General features: G+C 36.4%; 1 protein-coding gene across 4 annotated transcripts in view; it reads left to right on the top strand.

Moving 5' to 3' along the window:
• Positions 1-21,476, top strand: part of USP48 (ubiquitin specific peptidase 48) — a 69,614-nt gene that overhangs the window by 45,601 nt on the left and 2,537 nt on the right. For 3 of the 4 annotated variants that reach the window (XM_044667843.1, XM_044667840.1, XM_044667839.1), the window contains 12 exons: positions 734-805; positions 4,314-4,438; positions 4,559-4,681; positions 5,046-5,107; positions 5,649-5,759; positions 8,530-8,660; positions 9,179-9,285; positions 10,710-10,814; positions 14,067-14,222; positions 17,995-18,120; positions 19,765-19,813; positions 20,481-20,507. In XM_044667843.1, the coding sequence (XP_044523778.1) occupies positions 734-805; positions 4,314-4,438; positions 4,559-4,681; positions 5,046-5,107; positions 5,649-5,759; positions 8,530-8,660; positions 9,179-9,285; positions 10,710-10,814; positions 14,067-14,222; positions 17,995-18,120; positions 19,765-19,813; positions 20,481-20,507 (1,194 nt within the window). The remainder of the gene's footprint in view (positions 1-733; positions 806-4,313; positions 4,439-4,558; positions 4,682-5,045; positions 5,108-5,648; positions 5,760-8,529; positions 8,661-9,178; positions 9,286-10,709; positions 10,815-14,066; positions 14,223-17,994; positions 18,121-19,764; positions 19,814-20,480; positions 20,508-21,476) is intronic. The other variant, XM_044667841.1, reaches the window with a different exon arrangement.

Below are 21,476 nucleotides of genomic sequence, written 5' to 3'. Positions count from 1 at the left end.
CTAAAAAGTCTTTGTTAAATTCTCCTTAATACCTACTCTTAGGAAACACTTTGATACTCTGAAGTTGCTGAAACATTCTCAGCACGGATTTCTTCTGCCTGTCAGCCCAATTCAGTTATCAGTGTTTTAAGTTTGTCTTTAGTAAACATTGTTAATGCACAAGAGCTTACATGTTTGAGCTGCTTCTGTGAATAGTTCTTGTTACTTTTGTAAGTTAATATTTGGACAGGATACCTTAGGAGAAGTAGTTAGATTTGGTCTTCATGTATCTTTATTACTTTATCCATTTTCCTAAATGTGATTACTTTTGAATAATAGTCTCATGACCTTGTAGTACCACATAGTGTCACCTAACCTATGTTTGGAACATCTTTTAAGTCTGTGCCACTGCTTCTCTTTCTGGCTTGCTTTGAATTGGACTCAGTTTTGTCCAATTGCATTGAAGAAAAAAATGAGTGTCAGAATAGCTGTTATAAGAGCTTTTGCTATCCGCAGTCAGCAGTGTGTTTCCCAGGCAGGTGGGAACAGCTCACCTACTGGCCCTGATGAAGTAGACACCGTGAGCTACTCTGCCTTTTAAAAGGAGTAGAAGCTATATCTGAAATGGCTGTCCTACCATGTTTAGGGGTTATTTCTTGGTTTGAGATTGTAAAGCCTGGATCTTCTGAGAGCTTTTACTAAAACAATCAGTAATTGTGATATTTACTGCAATACTTGTTTGTCTTTTGATCAGATGATGCCAAGGATGATAAAAAAGATGAGGAAGAGGAATTAAGTTTTAATGAAGACATCCTGTGCCCACATGGTGAGTAATTGTGTTAATTACTCTTTCCTTTCTACTCCATAGAATGGGTTGGTTTACAAATTGTCCCCTCCTCACGTTTCCTCTTCTCTCATACTCTCTATTGCTTACCTTTTTTGTATTATATTAAATTTTTTAAAATTAAATTTCCTAGTTAAATTCTCTTGTTGGATTTTTTATTTTTGAGGGACTATATTTTTGTCTAAATGTCTGTTAATGAACAGAGCTGAACAAGCACTTAGAAATCTTAACCTCACATAGTAAGCAGCTGTGAGAAAACCAAAGAGATGGAGAGATTTGGTTCTGGTGACATAATTACTAAGTAGATAGATCCATGTCCTTTCTCTCAATACAGGTATATTCATGCCCATGACATTGTGGCAGCTGGCTGGTCACGTTACATTAATAGCACTCTTATGCTTTTGGTTCTTGAAACTCTGTCACTGCACTATTTTCTCATTCAGGTCACATTTGTATCCTTTTTTATCTGTCCCAGTGGGTGACTTCTAATGTTAATGACAATTAGTTTTAGATGTCAGGATTAGTATTTTAAAGATCATATACAATCTAGTCCAAACTATATGAATATCCTTCTCTTCTTATTGCTTTTACTATTTGTATTCAGGTTTTTATTGATGTTCTTAGAAATCTAAACTATTCAGAGCTAAGGCACAGTCATCATAGCTTTGCAATAGTAGACCAGCTCTCATCCATTTCCCTAATGTGTTAACATTCTGTGACATTCAGAATTCTCATTGGTCCACTAGTCAAAAGTAAGCCAACATTTCATTACTTTGCTCTAAAGTTGGTTGCTGTCTTCCCTTGGCTGTTGCTAGGGGGAAAGCCAGCAGTGATTTGAAAATGGTTAGGGAAGAGAAAAATAAATGAATCATATTATCTTTTAGAATATATTTAACACAAGATCAGCATTAAGTAAAGGATTAAGCACTTTCCTAGTGCTTAATGGCAGGCCCATTCCTGGGCAAGGGAACTATGTTAATTTTGTTTAAATTAACCTATATGAAAATAAACGCTGAGTCCCACATACCTTTAAATTTTTTTTTTAAAATAATTGTTTTCAATGTTGTGTGAGTTTTCTTTTTTAAAACCCTTACCTTCCATCTTGGAGGCAATACTGTGTATTGGCTCCAAGGTAGAAGAGTGGTAAGGGTAGGCAATGGGAGTCAAGTGACTTGCCCAGGGTCATACAGCTGAGAAGTGGCTGAGGTCAGATTTGATCCTAGGACCTTCTGTCTCTAGGTCTGGCTCTCAATCCACTGAGCTACCCAGCTGCCCCCTTTAATTTTTCTTCTTAAAGTTTTTTAGTTAAAAATTTTCTTTCTTCCCTTTATACTCTCACCCCTTTATTCCATTTCCACATCTGTCCCTTTTACTGTCTTGCTACCCACTGTCATTTCTTTTCCTAGTTGAATGTAAAGAGGACCGTCAATGGGCAAATACAGTTCTTTTCATGTAGTGGTGGTATAATAATTGCCTACTCTGTGCCAGGCACTGGTGAAGAAATATGAGTCTGGAGTACCACCAAGTGACCAAGTCCCACCTGTGACCAAGAGGAGAGAATTTGGGTGACAAAGAGGTTTTTAGAAGGACAGAAAATCCTTATAAAGTTTAATTACAAGAGATTACTGGTAGTTTTGTCTTAATAGTGAAAACCCTGTGTAGGGTTTATACTTAAAAGTTTTTTCATGCTTTTCCCTATGATAATAGCTTACATTTTGCTTTGAAAGGGTTACCAGAGTAGTGTTCTCATTTTAACTTAAACTAAACTAAGTCATGAGTAAAGATGGTGACTTCCTTTATGTCAGTTTGTTGAATGACAAAGACCTCTCCCAATGTTTTAGTCTTCAACTGATAACTACTTTCAATCCTCCAGTGAGCTGTACATAGTTTTTTGTCTTTTGGTTGTTTTTTGTTTTTCTGCATGGCTAATGCTTGACTTTGTTTTGCATGATTACACATATTTGTAAGTAATTTGTTTTTTCTTTTTCCAATGCTGTGGGAGAAGGGTATAGAGGAAAGGATTCAGAACCTAAAATAAATTCAATTTTTAAAAAGTGAAGTACATTAGGTTTATCTTTTAATGATAAGTATATTCCCTTAATAATAACTCATGAGAATACTATCTTTAATTTGGTGCACAGGAAATCTTAAGCAATTAAGGAACCAGCTGCCTTCTAACTTCTTCCTTTCTAATGGCAGGAAAAGTAGAAGTGGGTCAAGAGTATAAACCTCTAATGTTAAGTACTATGTCAGAGTTGATGAATGTGTTAGGCAGCCAGTTGGATTTTCCCTCCTACCCTGGGGTTCTTTTTATGTCCAATATCATTCATTCTGGAATACCAGGTGTATGGTGTGACCAGCAATAGCATCTATTTGAGCGATCACCTTTTTAAGATAAGCATGTTGCAGAGAGCTGGATATCTGTTGTGAGATAACCACACAATAAAATTTTAAATTATAAGATTATGTCTCTTTAGGACCCCTTAATTGTTATACCTATATAAGAGTAGTACCCTCTTTAGCTTATTCTTTGTTCTGCTTATTTGGGGGCTATGAGAAATAGCAAGAAGGACACAAAGGAGAATTATTTATAGAAGGCTAGAATGGTAGCTTTGGTGGTTACTGCATAGGAATTTCAAATGTCCACAAACAATGTTTACATTTTCCAGTTGTACATTTCCTTGGATGGCTTAAATAACTTGATTTAGGTAATTTAATTAATTGGTTGTTGGCTTCATTTGGATAAAAATTAGTAGGAAGTATAGTTTGGCCAGAAAGACTGTGCCAAAAAAATTTTTTTAAGAACTTCTTTGATTAATGATATGACATAAAGGATTTGATGTCAGACCCAGGTTTGTGACTTGAGGCTCAGTCCTATGCTAACTCGTTTGTAAAACATGGGAGTTTGAGTCACATGAGCAATACACATAAATCATTCAGTCAAGATACCAGTTTTCATGAATTCTAAATGTTTTGGCATTTTTTGCTAGATGTTTTCACTACAGCAAAACTTGCTTTTGACCTTTTTGGCACTAATAAACTGGCAGTATAATGTATTAGATTGCCAGGTGTAGTTACTCCTTTGTACACAGAACAGATGCACCAAGTTTGCTAACCTGTTTGACTAGGGCACATGATTTCCATATTAATTTAAAGGATTTTTTTGGGGGGGGGAGGATTACATTTTCTTTGAAGGTGTATAGCATTTCATAGTGAAAGATTTTAGCTCCTTTTACGGCTGCTGCTTTGCAGAAATGGAAAGACTAGTGGGTTACATGTGACAGCTTATGAGGCTTTATGGACTTTGATTTTACAGTTGAAATTGATTGTAGTACTTGGAAAATTCACAATTTCTTTAGGCAGGTAGGAAGTGAGAATGAAGATTTGTGGAAGAAGTGTTCATTTATGCTTTTCTTTATACCCTTTAAGGAGGGCTACTGTATTTTTTGCTTTTTCCTCTTTCAAAACCAAGCAAGATGGTTTTTTACAGGTAATTTATGTATAACAGAAAATGAGAGGCGGCTTGTTTCTAAAGAGGCTTGGGGAAAACTGCAGCAATACTTTCCAAAAGCTCCAGAATTTGCAAGTTACAAAGAATGCTGTTCCCAATGTAAGGTGTGTATACCTTCCCTGTTATTTCGGTTGGCTTGGGCCAACTACCCCAGCATATTATCATAATAGTTTTTTTAGAGGGAAAGTACAAGGGAAGAATTAATGTATTTTGTTCTCATGTAGATCCTGGAAAGAGAAGGAGAAGAAAATGAAGCCTTACATAAGATGATTGCAAATGAACAAAAAACTTCTCTCCCGAACTTGTTCCAAGACAAAAATAGACCCTGTCTTAGTAACTGGCCTCAGGTATGCAGAGTTGAAGAAACCACCAAGATAATCTTTTTTAAAAAAGGGTGTTGCCTAATGACCCATGTGAGCTTCCAATTATAGGGATTCCCTCTTTTATCTGCATTTCTTGGCATTAATTTAATAGAGGCCCTGCTAACATGTAATTGTTAAAATTTATAATTTTCTTAGTAACAACAAACGAAAGTGGATTTTTATGAAGATTTATTAAATTTATGACTTTTGTCTTGTGATTTAATGGTGTCTTAGTAATTTTGATAACATTTTATTTTTAAATAAGTTAATTGAAAAATCTGATGTGTGAAGCATATACTGTTACTAGGTATAAACTGGATTTTTCCTCCCCTGTGAAATACTTTTTCAGGAGACGGATGTGCTTTACATTGTATCCCAATTTTTTGTAGAAGAATGGCGGAAATTTGTGAGGTATTTTAAAATAATTTATTTTCATTATCTGTCTCCCTACCTTCTTCCACCCACTTCTACTTTCAATTCTGTCACCATAAGATACGAGTGCTTCCCCATCATCTTTGTTTTAACCAATCATTACTCTTCTAAATTTTTTTAAAAGTTAGCACAGACTTCACATTACCAGGCCCATAAGTTTACTCCTCTTTCCATAATGAATAACCTAATAAATAATTAGACTAGATTATCTTCTATTTCACATTTTAATTCTATTTTTAAAAACAACATACTGGACTTACTTTTAGCAGGAATATAGGCTGGATAACATTGTCCCTTTTGCTTACTATGGGATAGCTGAACCCTCATAATTCTGCAAAATCCTCAGGTATCCTACCTACCCCCTATTATTTTTTTACATGTTCAATTAATGACAGGGCTACATCTGTCTCCTTGTTAGAAGAAGATTCTTCATGTATTGCCACCTAGTTATTATGTTTTTTTCCCTCCTTTTATTCATTCACATCAGCATTTTGTTCATTTTTATTGTCCTCTGGTATAGGCGACCTACAAGATGTAGCCCTGTATCATCAGTAGGAAACAGCGCTCTTCTCTGTCCTCATGGTGGACTTATGTTTACATTTGCTTCCATGACCAAAGAAGATTCTAAACTGTGAGTTTGTTCTGTTCATGTATGTTTTTCTCTTTAAGTGATTTGTAAAGTTAATAATAGATAATGTATGTTATCCTTATCCTTTTTTAGAACCATTTTGTCATTATGCCCCTGATTAGAATTTGATTCTTTGTTTTTCTTGGGAGAGACAGATCCTTTCCTCCTAGGTACTAGCAGAGTAGAAAAAGCACCATAACCATCTGTTTTAGAATCAATACCGTGTATTGGTTCCAAGGTGGAAGAATGGTAAGTGTTAGGCAATGGAATTGAGTGACTTGCACAGGATCACACTCCTAGAAAGTGTCTGAGGCCACATTTGAACCCAAGGCCTCTTGTCTCCAGGTTTGGTGCCCTGTTCACTGAGCCATCTAAATGACCCTTGAATTTACTATTGAGAAAAGTACTTGTCTTCCACTTAGTCAAGAAATATAAGTGGCCCTGTGGTTCAGATTGCAGGCTTGTACTTAAATTCTAAGAAACAATGGATCTCTTTAAAAGAAGCAGTAGTAATTTCAATTTGAATAGGTTATGCTCATCAAACCTTCCTGTCACCTTCTCTGAACTTAGGCTTTCTTTCCTAAATAGAAAGCCTGAAGTAGAATTTTTTGTCCCTTTTCAATTTTATAATTGTGTTCTGTTCATCCTTGTGGATTTAAGAAAATTGATCATTTATGTAGAATTTGCTATGTGCCAGGCCATGTTAAACACTAAAGGATATAAAGTTGTTTTAACAGAATTTATTAGCATGCCCACCAAATCCAATAGCTTGTATAGTATCTGTCGGTATTTCCTTCACCTTTCTTATGTGGATCTTGCCCTATAAAGTGTTAGGGCTCCATGGACACGCAGAAAGGAAATCATGTAAGCAGATATGTACATAGACGATATGGACTGAGATTTATACCCAGTACAGGATAAGTTGGCAAGAATCAACAGAGGAATGACTATTTAGCAGCACGAGGAATGACTTCTTATGGAATATAGATTTTAGTAAGCTAAGTCTTACAGGAAGTTTATAGATAGAGTTGAAGAAAGGAATTCTGGACATGGGAGATAGTTGATACTATGGTTTTTCTTGTCACTGGATTGATAAATTTCATGTGGGTGAGCAAAGTAGAAGCAGCAGCTTAGAAAAGTAGAAAGGAGGGGATAGGTTCCAAACAGAATTATATAAATATTATAGGGAGCAACTGCATACAATTTATTATTTATTATTCTATTGTGTGATGTGGTCAGGCCTATACTTTGGGAAGATAAAATTTGACAGTTGTGTAATGGGTTCTTTGGAAGAGAGATTACTTTTTATATCTGTGTGACCTGAGAAGGTCATACCATGTGTAAGAGATAAAATGGTGATATATGTCAGAGATTTTTGGAGACCTCAGAGACAGATTAGAAATGGGTGATATGAGAAAGGAGTCAGCTCGAAAGTACAGGTGGCTAAAGAAGATGATAGGTTCCCTGTACAGAAATGGGTGAAGTTCTGAAAAGAGAAATACTGCTCATTGGATGGTGGTGGTTTTTAATTTATATTGGTTTGCTGCAGAGATGCTTTTAAAGAATTACTTGATTGACTCAGAAACCCAACAGTATAGGCCAGAAATAACTTTTGGGTGATGATCTATCAGTTATACAAAGTCAAAGCCTCAAACATATGGTCAATTCATATACTGTTTTTGCTGGCCTGGACCTTAGAGGACACCATCTAATATTGCTCACTTATTTTATAGGTGAGGAAGTCGAAGGCCAAAGAGGAATTTGTTTGGATCATTCAATTCATAGTTGTCATAGCTAGGACTGGGAATCAGATCTTCCAGCTTTCTTCTGGGCTTAATAGTTTGTTAAATACATCTGAGACCAATTCTTAAATAGCATTTCATCTTCAGTATGTAAATATGATGGAAATTAAAACTATATTTAAAGCCTTACCTTCCAAGTTAGAAGTAATATTAAATATCAGTTCCAAGGCAGAGGAGCAATAAGGGCTAGGCAATGGGTTCTAAGTTAATTGCCCAGGATTATACAGGAAGTGAATCCAGGACTTCTTATCTCCAGACTTATCTCCATCCACTGAGTTACCTAGCCTCCCTAGTAATTACAAATAATAAATTAATTATATAAAAATAGATATTAAATTAAGCATTAAATAAATTAATGTTGTCATTTTATTCTAAACTACTTTTAAAATCATCTTTAAGATACCTTGGTGCTCATGTTAAGCAATATTAAGAATATTACTAGTACAACCCATAACCTTAAAGTCATACATTTAATATTTTAATGATGATAATACAGTTGATGTTAGCAATACCTCTAGAGGGAAGTGACCCTTTTTAAGTTATAGGTTCGATTTTCAGCCTCTTAAATATGGTACAAGTTTGATTTTCATGTTGACTTATTATTAATGGAATTAGAATACTGAATAAAATTTTCAGAATGTGCTGCCCTTCATGTTTAACAAACTAGATCTCAATGGAATAATTTTTTTTGAGCCCTAGCCTTTTGTCTTAGAATGAATACTGTGTATTGGTTCCACAATGGGGGGGTAAAAGGCTAGGCAATGGAGGTTAAGTGACTTGTCCAGCTAGGAAGAATCTGAGGCCAGATTTGATCCCAGAACCTCCCATCTAGGGCCAGGGAACCTCCTGTCTCTAGGACTGATTCTCAATCCAATGACCCATGTAGCTACCCCCAGATTATTTGTTTTTAGTTAAAAGCGTTGGTGTCTGACTTTCTTATGTCATAAGGAATGGTGTGTTTCTTTGCACAGTATAGCTCTCATATGGCCCAATGAGTGGGAGATGATACAAAAGCTATTCGTCGTGGATCATGTAATCAAAATTATCAAAACTGAAACAGATGATGCAAATCCTTCACAGATACTGTATACTTCTGAGCCTAGTAAGTGAGTTTGTTCCTTCATTGTTTTTGTTGGGATGGGATATGAAGAAATCTGTTTATTTCAAATTTGAATAATTAAATTTTTTAGTGTAACCACCCAACAGTGGCCCTCAAGTATTTTAAATGCTTCGTCTGTAGCAACCCCTGTGTTTTCTGCATCATTGATTGATCATGGTGGCTCTTATAGGTAGCAGCCTTATTTTCATGATAGCATTTGTATACAATGGGTAATATTTTACGTATATGTTTATGTTTTATGTTGTGTGCCAGCTAAGTTTAGCCTCCACTTTCACCTAAATGCTAGGGTTCCTTTCCCCTACCTCAAGCTAGACTTCAAGGAGCCACAAAGAAACTCACTGGGACAATGGAGGTCATTTGTAGTTATACTTTTGTTTCAAAGGTGTCGTGTAAGGAGAATCCATTATAACTTGTAAATCCCTGGGGACTTGTAAATTGTTCCATTTTTGTCATTTTTCACTATAATTCTCAAGCTTTTTGTCTTTTTCAAAATATTTTAGGTCTTTGTCCAGAATGCAGAGAAGGGTTATTGTGTCAGCAGCAGCGGGATCTGCGGGAATATACTCAAGCCACTATATATGTACATAAAGTTGTGGATAATAAAAAGGTACTGACTTGTGGATGGGATCAGGTATTACACATATCTTGGACTTAGAACTAGTTTGTAGAGGTTAATCCTTAAATTTTGGGGCTGAGAAATGAGTAATTCAGGGGTCATTCTTCTAAGCTTATATATATTATAACTTTAGGAGATATGTAAAGATAATGGGAATAGGGGAGAAAGGGAAGGGTGGATGCTGTAAAGTGGGATCAGGTGCTTCTTGATCAATAAGCAAGAAAATAAAAACACCTAATGTGTACCTATTGAAAACCTGGTATTTCTACTTCCCATTAGTAATACTCCCCCATAATCTTAAGGTCCAACTATGTATTTACTTTCTTCCTTAAAGTCCTTGAGGCAATCTGGACTCTACATTGTAATTAATGTACATGTACACCTTTTAACTTTCTGGGTAATTAATGAGTGCGATATTATTTACTATTTAGGCCCTTTCAAAGATTTCTCATATATGTTGGTATATTCATGTGGTCAGCATTAGATATTCTAATTAGAGTAGTTATATTCATTTAATTTATTTGATTTATTCATTTAAAGGCATCTGGACGTGGGAATTTAGAGCTTGTCATAGTAAGTGGAAGGGATAAGAAGTAAAAATTCAATGTCTCTTAGATTACTAAAAAGATTCTAGTAGTAGATGCTTTTTAGTAGAATTTTTTTTGAGGACATAACATCTAGTAGCCCTGGGTCACATTCATTTAGTATGTGATAGAGATTTTGTGAGTTAATATGATCCAGTGCAATAAATGATCTTGTGCCCTGTTCTCTGGACAGTCTCACCCTAGAGTTCTTTTGACACACTTTTATTTAAAACTTTGCAGCTTAGCATTAGCCCCTTTAGATTGCTCATTACATTGCCTTCAAGTAGGACATCCAGCCCTGCACAGTAGATAGAACCCAGGCTTTGAAGTCAGATCTGTGATCAAGCCTGCCTAAGTACTCTGGGACCTTGGTCAGGTTGTTATCCTTTCCTCATCTGTAATATAACAACTTCATCTGTAATGTGATACTATGACTCCCCACCAACATTGTCTGCAAAGTTCATTACATGCTATGTTATAAAGTGTTAAATTTGGACTTTAGTAGATAATTTGTTATTAGTCCATTGCCATCCCCAATTCCAGTTCCATTATTATCCACAATAACACCAGCATCCTGTGTAAGATCACTTTATAACTGTTAATGAAATGTTCATACTTAGATCTGAGTATTACCTATAGAAAGAAACTTAATTGCCCTTGACTTAGGGAACCATGGTCTTTTTGAGGCAAGGCTTCTTGTCTTCTAGACTAGTTAAGTTCCCCAAACCATCAGTAGTATGTCTTTTTATAAGGATCTATTGCTGTATTGTTGCTCAGTAGTACAAGTCTCTTCCCCACTCTTAATTCTGGTTCTCTTACTGTACTCTTTAGGTAATGAAGGATGCAGCTCCAGAATTGAATGTTAGTAGTTCAGAAACTGAAGAGGACAGGGAGGAGACCAGGCCAGAAGGGGAAAAAGACCCGGACTTTAATCAGGTATCAGATGTCATTTTTCATTCTTAATTGCATTTTGTCTTTAGATTTAATCCTCCTTGATGATGTTTAAGGTTTTCTGTAGTACAAGTCCATTTTTTTTTTTTAACCCTTGTACTTCGGTGTATTGTCTCATAGGTGGAAGATTGGTAAGGGTGGGCAATGGGGGTCAAGTGACTTGCCCAGGGTCACACAGCTGGGAAGTGGCTGAGGCCGGGTTTGAACCTAGGACCTCCTGTCTCTAGGCCTGACTCTCACTCCACTGAGCTACCCAGCTGCCCTCCATTTTTGATCCTATTAAAAATCAGAAAGTTGTCCGTTGGAATAGTTATGAAAAGCCCTTAAAGACTGACTTATCTAGTAGAGGTCATACTTTGAGCATACCTTCAGTGGGAATTTCCATTATGGGAGAAATAGATAAGAAGGCAGTCTTCACTGCTCTGAAGGATTTATATTGTATAGGGCAAGAATTTGAGACACTGAAGCTTATTGCACCCTGACACTTAACCTCACAAACCAAAGCACTCCACCCAGGCAAACCCCTGCCGAAGAATAAAGAGTTGTACCATGAGAAAGAGGGCTCTGGCCCTCATTTATTAGCTGTATGACTGCTGGAATCCCATCACCATCTTTATTGCCTCATGTCAAGAGAATTATATTATTGGCTCCTGAAATAAATTGTTTAGAAGTAAATATTAACAAATCTTAAATGTGAAAAGGCCTCTCACATTTATCTGAGGCACTCAGTGAAAGGGAGTGCCTTTTGTGCAAACAGTGACAGCAGATCTCTTAAAGTACTAGGCGCCCACCAATTGGGATTGAATTGGAGAGGACATTATTAAAATGTCAGGATAAAATTCAAGATGTAAAAATAATTCATTTAAAATATTGAGTGCTAATTTTGTTAATGAATCTCACAGGCTGGAATTTGGGAAATGTCTTTCTTGGAAAAGTTTTTATTTTTAAAGTGCTCCCCATTTCAAAAATGGGTTAAACAATGTCAATTAAGAGGTGAGGTGTTCAGAGTGAAGATGGTAACGAAATGCCAGAATTAATTTGACATTTTAATTTTGAATTCAGTTCCCGGTTTTAGCTGACTCTAAAAAGCATTTTCTATTTTAATTATTTAGTCTGTAAAATTTTCCAGTTTTATTTTAAATAATCATTTTCTCAGATGATTTGAGCCCTTTTTTGCTTTATATAGGCAATACTGTATCATTAATACTGAAAAGTCACATGAAATTAGGTAATAATGTGAGAGATAACATTATGAGAGATAGCTCCATGAAGTTGCAAACCTCTCAAAGAGTAGCCATTAGGCTTTGGTTATTATTCTGTGGATTTTCAGGAAATTCTCATCAGGAATCTCAGAATTAGAGCCTGTATGTTTATTTTTTTGGATTTGGTCTCCTTCATTTTAAATTTGGCGTTAAAAGTCAGATGAAGTAATCATTCCTTTAAGAATATGGCTTGTTATAAGGGGGAAAGACATGTTAATGTGAGAAGCTTTTAGATTTGGTGTGTGCATACTTAGGTATTTCTCTCTGCCAATCCAGAAAAATTGTTCCCCCTCTATCTTTTTGTAGAAAAAGAAAAATCTTGCTGGCTTTCATTAATCACCTCTTTTAATTTCACTGTTCTTGTTCCCTAGATATGTGGTAGGATTTTTCAGAGGCTTGTCAGAGTCTCCTAGGATTCTTATCAGCAGAGCTAAGTGTTATCCCTCTCATGTCCCTGTTGCTATCTCTCACCTTAGTGTATGGACCCTCCTTGGACCCTTCAAGCTTTCCGCCATCTGGCTATTGAACAACTAACACATGCATTTTAAGAAAATGCTTATGTGCACACATGCAATATAGTTAGAAATCTAATGTCTGTAACATTCTACTAATCTACTAGACTATCTTCAGCTACAATGCTGAGGTCCTTTTTCGCCATATCTTTCCCCATTATTTTCTGAATTTATCTGTGACCAGCTTCTCCCCTTGTTTTAGACTCCATGGGGGTCATCTGGCCCTTTTTCCTTTCTCCTCTGTCCTATGTTATTCTGGATGGGAATCTGGAGCTATTACACACATCTTACCATCCCCCTTCTCTCTGTATTGTGCTGCTTCTCTGCTTTTTGCAGAATTCTCAAGTAGAGGTTGGTTCTGTAAAACCCTCCCTGCCTTTATTGTGCTAGACTTCCTTTCTTCTCTTTCCAAATTGGATTGCAGCATTTCAAGGCTGTTAGAGGTTGTTCCTGACACTAAGATGCTTCTTCTCTCGTCCTCCAATTATTGAATGCATGAACATTCTCCTCGTGGCACTTGATGCTTCTTTTTTTGCCCCTTGTGTATTTGTATGCCCTATATTCCCATTTTAGATGTCATGCTTAGTGACGTTCCTGTCTTTGACACTGAAGTTTGTGTTAGTTAAAATCACCTGGGGTTCTATTTGGAAGGATTGAACCTCAATATAGTGTTTGACAAACTTCTGTGAACCTGTGGGGGTACTTAAAACTACATTTCCCGTGGTCCAATGGGTTTCATGGGTTTCCTGTTTTTGATGTGGTGAGGGACTGTTTTAAGTAGGGGGTAGTGACTTGGAACTTCCTCTTTAGTTACCTGAGCTGGAGGAGAGAGGAAGGGAAATGGCTGAGGTGAGGTTGGAATAGGTTTCTTACAGTCGCGTGGTCAGTTTATCTCTATCAGCATGGCTTTTATTAAAATACTATTCTCCCTTTTGATCTTGGCCCTCATCATTTTTAATCATAACAAATGCATATTGGATTGAACTGTTTCTGGAATGTAACAGAGACTGGTGATTTCTCTAGGGTTGCTAGCTGATTATTAGAGGAATTATAGGTAGTGAGGACCTCTGCTTCCATTTGTGGTGTAGTTTTCCATTATTTTCCACATATTTGGTGGTCCCTGCCTTGTTCACAAGGGTTTGGGGTTTATCATCTTTAAGTATGATGTAAGAAGAGGCAGACTTTCCTTGGGCAACAGCTTTCTCCTCATCCCACTGCTTTACATTTAGCCCTTTTTCTTTTCATCTTCAGTGAATGTACTGGTCCTTCTTTCTCTAACATGGTAAATAAATGAAATGGGCTTTTTAATTTTTTATAGGTAAAAATGGGGTTGGTGCTTGCTAACTCTTCAAGCTGTTAGAATATTTGTACTTAAGGCCTGTTTAAAATTAAAAATTTTAAGTTAAAACCTATTTAACTTGTATGTGTGTGTGTGTTTTTTTTTCCCTTTTTTCTCCTCTTAGACCAATGGTGGAACAAAGAGGCAAAAAATATCCCACCAGAATTATATTGTTTATCAGAAGCAGGTTATTCGACGGAGCATGAGGCACCGGAAAGTTCGGGGAGAAAAGGCACTACTTGTTTCAGCTAATCAGACATTAAAAGAACTAAAAATCCAGGTGAGAAAAGCATTATTGGTGAATGGACAACTTCTTCATCTCATGTTTTATCATGCAATTTAAGATTCAGGTGGTTTTTAGTAGTTCTCAAATGAATATATAAAGGTATATGTTGCTTCCTTCTTAGAACCCCATTTACTAGTCATTCAAGTACCACATCAGTAACAAATTAATTCTGTTGAATCACAAAGAAAAAGCACTCACTTTTTAAAAGGCTTGATATTTCACAACTAGAATTTTTCTCAAGTTTGTGAATTAATCAGTTTGAGATCTATGAATCTGTACATGAATTTTGTGAGGTTCTACTTTGTAGTTTAGAAATGGGAATCACTCAGTCATTTGGGATATTTAGCTATCTGAACGGTTGTTTGCCTTAGTTTTCCTCTTGACTTTTTGAAGTAAACACTAAATCTTGGAAGTTATACTGTTCCTATTGTCAATCTAAATTTAATTTTTTAAAAATCAATTAAAATATTTTCCTGCAGTCACATGATTCTTATTCTTTCTCTCCCCTCCTTCCCCCCTCCCCTGGAGCTGATAAGCAATTCCACTGGGTTATACATGTATCATTGTTCAAAATCTATTTTCCCTATTTTGATGGCTATATGATTAGAGATTTGACTTCAAATTATTATTCTTAAACAAAATATCTTTATTAATAAAATTAAGAATGTCTTAATTTATCAGTTGTGCTGCCTTTATAAGATAACATGCTGACATTCTTCCAGAATACCTTTCTTTCCCTAGGTCATAAGGGTTTCTCTCTCAGCAGTTTTGACTGAGTAGCCTTTGTCAAAATTAGACATTCCGTTGTATAATTTCCTTATTCTAAGTGAGGTTTTATGTATTAAGTGTCCCCTTTACTTCTACCAGGCAGAAAGCAACTTGATGAACTTGGTTTGGAATTGAAACTACTTGAAATTTAGAGTTCCCATCCACCCTAGAGACTGAGTTGCTTTGTGATATTGGCAGGTGACTTGTTTCTCAAAGCTTCAGTTTCCTCATATATCTGTCTTCCTTGATTTCCAAAGTTCTTAGTTCTTTTGTACCATGCTTTTTTTTTTTGTTGTTGTTGTTGTTGTTGTTGTTGTTTAATATTCTCTTCATGGAGAATATTAATAATTGTGTCCTATTTAAAAAGTCTTTATTTCTTGAATAATACACTTGCTTGTATTTTGCATCAGAAATAGAATTCTAATGCTATTGTGGCACACACTGCCTTTGAGTGTTCTTGGTGCCCATTGTCAAAGTACAGTTATTTTTTTCGTCAGTAGGACGAAATCTTATCTGCAATAGGATTTTCAGATGTCTGAGAAACAGTATAAAAGAGATAATATTCTAAATTATCTACTTAATGCTTCAGTTTACTCCTGTCTAAAATGGGCATAAAATAAAATGCTTTTTGCCTTCTGCATAAAATAAAGGCATTTCCCAAGTGAAAATCAGTTAGAGATGGTGATGGCATTATCTATCTTGCCATCTAACTTTAAAGGTTTAAGTGATAAGATTCTGTTCTAATTTTCAAATCCTTGTGGTTGAATACCATGAGATGGTTTGAATCTGTGCCCCCTCCCCCACATCTTAATTTGTCCCTTCTAATATTATAGATCTCTAGGCTAACATTTGGTTCATATGAATCTCATTTTCTTCCTTTCTGTTCCTGTATAGACATGGAATCCATTGTTTCATGGAATCAGGATATCATGTGGAATTTCTCCAGTAGTTAACATTTAGATAACCCTTCTTTTTTCATGACCTCAGCAACTTTATGTTGATAAGCAAACCTTGCAGGTGAAGAAATAGTAAGGATTCTGTATTCCTTTCATTTTTTTTTAAAATAACCACTCCCTGTCAGCCATTCAGAGGAGCTGCTGAAAGATTGCAGACAACAGCTGTTGGAATGAAAGCATACTGATCTCTTGGACAATTCCTTTTCAGATTTCTTTTTTCATCTCCCTTTCTGGGATCCCAGGGGTCCAAACAAAGGACCATGGGCCCATTTGGCAACACTGCTACTCTTTAGCTATGTGACTAAAATTGGAACTTCTGGTAATCATGGTATCTTTCATTATTGTTATCTAAGTGATAGTGAAACCATATGAGATTTATTTTGGAACCTTTCTTTTGGAAAAAAATTGCTCTATTGCAGCAGATAATGGTGGACAATATCTGTTATGTTATGCTACCATTTGAGACGAAATGCTGTGATTTGTCAGGTGTTGTGGTGTAGCATATCCTGCACTGTTGCTACAAAGGATCCTACTGTGAGAAACTGACAAGGAGAAAAATCCTAATTACTTAGTACCCAAAGGGATTGTTGTTGACCTATTTAATGATTTAATCCATTCAGCCAGTTATGATACTTTGAAAAAAGATCCTAGGGTTTTAGTGTGTCATTTTATTTTTATTTATCTTTTCCTTTTCTGTTAAGGGGTTCAGAATAAATAAGTATAACTTGCCTCATTTTTCCAACTGGTAGAATAGATTTCTCTGAGGCCAATGATAAATTTGTACTGTGTGGTACTTGATACTTTTTTGTGTACACTATCTTGTATTTGTCTCCCCTCTGTTCTTTGATCCCTGCTACAGTACAAATTCCTCAAGGAGCAAATGATCCCTTGAACAAACCAAGTAATAGAAACAGAAGGTGTGATTATTTAGGGAGACACCAGCCAGTTTTCTAGAAGTCATGCAACTTGTCTTCATCTCAAATATATAAATATAAATATATAAAAATTTTTGATGAATTAAGCTAGTTTTTATTTTTTAAGTTAGTTATTTTTCATTTCCTGTATGAATGTTCTTGTTAATATTTATTGCCCACCAATAATTTTGATGCACGGTACAGAGTGTTGTCTTGCCATGGGCAAGGCTGCATTTGTACTTCAGAAATACTTAGCAGTTTTCTTTTTGGCCAGTCAGCTTCCTTTAACTTTGCCATTCCATGTTTCATGGCTCTTTTCTATTCAAAAAGCATATATAAAAAAGGCATTGACTTGGCTTTTTGCATTAGCAGAAAAGATCCACCAGAGTAGAGAATCTTCCCCTAAACATCACTTTGATATTTTTATATAAAAAGAGAATTCTTAGGCAAACCCCTGCCTTTCTGGAGAGGGGTAACAGGTAATAAACGGACAAGTGCCAACATTTGAACCTAGCTCTTAATCTTAATTTAATTCTTTATAGCGTAATGAAATCTTGGAGAGCTGCTTCTGGGCCAGTTTCCTTTTTATTAAATGATGCATTGGTTAACTGCTTACAAGGAGTCAGCAGCAGAATTGTTATTTGAGGCTATGATTTCTTTCTCAAGATGTAAACAAATGAGAACTGTGGGCCTAAATCTGCCTTTCAAGTATAGGTAGGATTTGGATATGTGCAAAAGCACGAATGCATTTGAACAGTATGCTCTGAGACTCAGCCGTCCCTTTGTGCCTTCCTCTCTTATCATCCTCCTTCACAGTGCTACTCTTCTGGGGCTGGGGAACAAAAGAAACCATGAACTTTAATAAAATAGACTACTGAAACAATAGTTATTTCATTCTTCCATCTCCCCTGCCTACCAGGCCTCCTAAGTATGTTCCCAAGATATATTAGGATCTGCGTCTCAATAGAAATGTAACAAGTGGGTTGACTTTAAATACTTTCCAGCCTTTTGTACTCTGTGGAGCTGCCTGTTCTCTTTATAGATTGCCTGCATTGGGTGTTAGTCTCCTCTTGAGAGGAGTATGTTTTTCCCTTGTCAACAAACAAATTCTGTTTTGTATTGGCACAGATCATGCATGCCTTTTCTGTAGCTCCTTTTGACCAGAATCTCTCAATTGATGGGAAAGTCCTAAATGATGACACCGCCACCCTGGGTACCCTTGGCGTTATTCCTGAATCGGTTATTTTGTTAAAGGTAATGAACAACTACTTAGAATGGAAGCATCTAGATAACTTGATAAAGATAACCCATATCTTTATTGCCTTTTATTATATATGAAATTTATTGTATCATTCCTAGGATGGTATGGTGATCAGTAGGGCACATTGTCACCAAGTTCTTATTGATAGTAGAGATTCCTCCTTGACAGTGTGGTAGAAGGTTACCAAAGTGTAGTTTGTGGTTTGGTCCTCAGGTTATATGCTGAAGTGTCCTAATCGGGCTCTGAGAGGCCCTTCATACCATCTTAACACCTGTCCTTGTCGCCAGAGCAGACATTGTTCTTGTTCTAAATCTAAATGTGACTCTTTTCATCTTATTGAATACCTATTGCCAATGCCATTAGACCTAAGGCATGGGAGGAAAACATAGTGGTGCAGTGAGATTAGAAACTGAGCCACATCTTTGTTTACTGTCAGCTTAGTGTGTCTTTGGACAGGTCACTTAGTTTCATCCTCTAATTTGAGGAGCTGGAAAGTAGGTTTTAGTTTTAAATCTTTTGTTCCTTTTGATCTACACCCCCACACCCAGATGTAGTATTAGGGGATTGCTTAAGGCAGTGATGGGCAAACTACTTCCTGGATCTGGCCGGCATATCACGTCTTTACTCTGAAACATGTACCTTTTTATTTCCTTCAGATTTTAAAATTATGTGGGTAGAGGAGATGCTTGAGAATTTTCAAATCAGCTTTTTTTCCTGTACTGCAATAAGGAATGACTCCCATCTACTAATTCCCAGAAAAAACTGCATGTTGGGAAATGCTGTTCATTTCATTAAGTCATATTTTTGGTTGTAATTTACTTACTAAAGTTTCTCTAAATATGGCATGTTAGAATATTTTTAAGAATTTTTAAGAGTTTAATTTTTAAAAATTTAATTTCTTTGCCTTTTTGTATCTTATGCTTTTTGGCATTCCAATAAAGTATGTTTCCTTCTTAGAATAATACCTCATACAATGAAATAACTATGATTACAAAGGAAATTAAATTGAAATAAGGACATAATTTTTTTTACTCATCTAAGTTCATAAAGGCACCTCAAATCTATTTACTGACCCCTAGAATACATTTCTCCTCCCTTTTAAGCACACATACCTCTGTGCCATTCAAAAAAATGTGTGGTCCTGTAAAGCTGAAAGGCCATCCTCCAAGAAGGAACCTCTTCCAGGGGTTTAGGTACAATTTTCCAGATACTTGTTATTTATGAGAACCTGCTTGTACCCAACTCACCCTTAAAATGGATTTGTGAGTTGCCATAGTGACATCGGAAAAAATATGCCTCCTTTCCTCATGGACCTGTTTCAGTAGTCCACAGCAAGTTAAGCCAACACATCCTGAAGCAGGGTTCTGTCCTCCGCTACAACCTCCAAAGCAACCTACAGTTCATGCTAAGTCAGGAACCTCTTTCAGAGGAAGATAAATGGGGGAGGAGGGCAACTGTTGACACCAGCTCCTTGGGGAATCCACCTTTCTTCTGGCTAGGTAGAATGCATTTATTGCTATGCTTGCAATTGAATGAGGGATTAATCTGATGTTTGGGAACATCATTGGGTTTTTCTCTTTTATAGGCACTTTTCTAATTTTTTTTTATCTTTGAGTTGGTTTTGATTTGTTTTCTAGGCAGATGAACCAATAGCAGATTATGCAGCAATGGATGATGTTATGCAAGGTAAGGAGAGGTTTTTTCTAATGGCTACATAGTTTTGGATCTGAAGATTTAAAGCTACATTTTATTGCAGTGCTTAAAAACATTTATATTATTTACAAGACATGTCATCTTGAGCGATGATGATTTCGCTTTGTTCTCTCTGTCTTACTCTCCCCCTCCCTCCCTCCCCTGCTTTTTTTAACCCTTATCTATCATTCTGTGTGAATTGGTTCCAAGGTAGAAGAGTGGTGGTAAGGGCTAGGCAATGGGGGCTTGGTGATTTGCACTGGTTCACGCATAGTTTTCACCCCTAGTTTGCATTGTGGCAAGTGTGGAAGCATGTATATTTTCTTTCCTTTTGCCTTGTTAGAGTCATTGTGCTTCTTGTTTTCTTGTGGCTCTGCTTTCTTCTTTCTGTATGTATCAGTTCTTGTTTTTGTCCATGCTTCAAAACTAAGGTGTTTTAAATTAAAGTTCATTGAAATGCCAACATATGCCAACATATCTGTTCTTTTGACTCCAAAAACCCAGCTGGGAAATGAATTGTTAGTCACCAAGGATCCAATTGTAGGTCACCAGGCTCACCAAAGACAAAAGTTTTAACACTGTCTAATATGGTTGCTGAACATCTTATTGCTTTACTCACTATTCTGGACAAGTTTTTCAATTTGACCTTCTTCTTTTTCAGTATGTATGCCTGAAGAGGGATTTAAAGGTAAGATGCATTTGTCATATTTTGTTCATGAATGCCAGGGCCATGCTTTAATTTGATTATAAGTTTCATCAAGTGCCTATCCCTGCAATTCATTTTAGTGAAATGCATTTTTAAAAATTCCTATCTCTGGTTTCTCATCATACACACTCATCATAGAGAGCCTGTATCTTGGAAGCACCCATTGCGGAAGTCAGCACTGAGTTAGTGCATTCTCATTCCATAGAGGAAGTAAACAGACCAGGGAAGCGAAATAGAGTGTAGTTCTTAACCTTTGGAATTCCTGATTTACATTTTACCTTTTCTCAATTTATTCTAATCATTCTAGATTTAATTTAATCTATTTAATTTAGTCTACCATTTTACAGAGGAATTGCTATTGCCAGTTTTGTAGGCCTCCATTTTCAATTATTAAGATTTTCTATGAAATGTTAGTTCCTTTTGGAAAACCTGGCTTCTTGTGCATTTCCTCTTTCACAGATGAATATTTTGCCATTTACCAAGAGCTCCTTTCTATACATCTTATTCCCCCATGATACCCCCTCCATTTCTCCCTTAGATGGCCTTCACCTTTGACAAGGATGGACATGCACTCTTGATTTCATCCCCTCCTGTTTTTTTCTATCAGTTTGTTCCTGTAATTGATCTTTTATATGATCATCAAAATCCCCATCTGCCTTACAGATATGTCCCATTGTCCCCAAACTTTAGAAATCTATTCCCTCAATCCATCCCATAGCTTTCCTCATTGGGGTACCATGAATATATTTCAGCTGGGCCCTACAAGGATAGATGCTAGATCAGCCTCTGGTCAAGTCTTTCCTTTTTCCTTCCCTTCCATCTTAGAATCAATATTTTGTATTGGTTCTAAGGCAAAAGAGGCCTAAGGTTAGGGCAATGGGTTTAGTGACTTGCCCAGGTCACATCAGCTAGGGAAATGTCTGAGGCCAAATTTGAACTGATGACCTCCCA

This window comes from Gracilinanus agilis, chromosome 3 (genome assembly GCF_016433145.1).
Source record: "Gracilinanus agilis isolate LMUSP501 chromosome 3, AgileGrace, whole genome shotgun sequence".
NCBI lineage: Eukaryota > Metazoa > Chordata > Mammalia > Didelphimorphia > Didelphidae > Gracilinanus > Gracilinanus agilis.
Note: the sequence above shows the minus strand (reverse complement) of the source record. Positions and strands in the feature narration are given on the sequence as shown.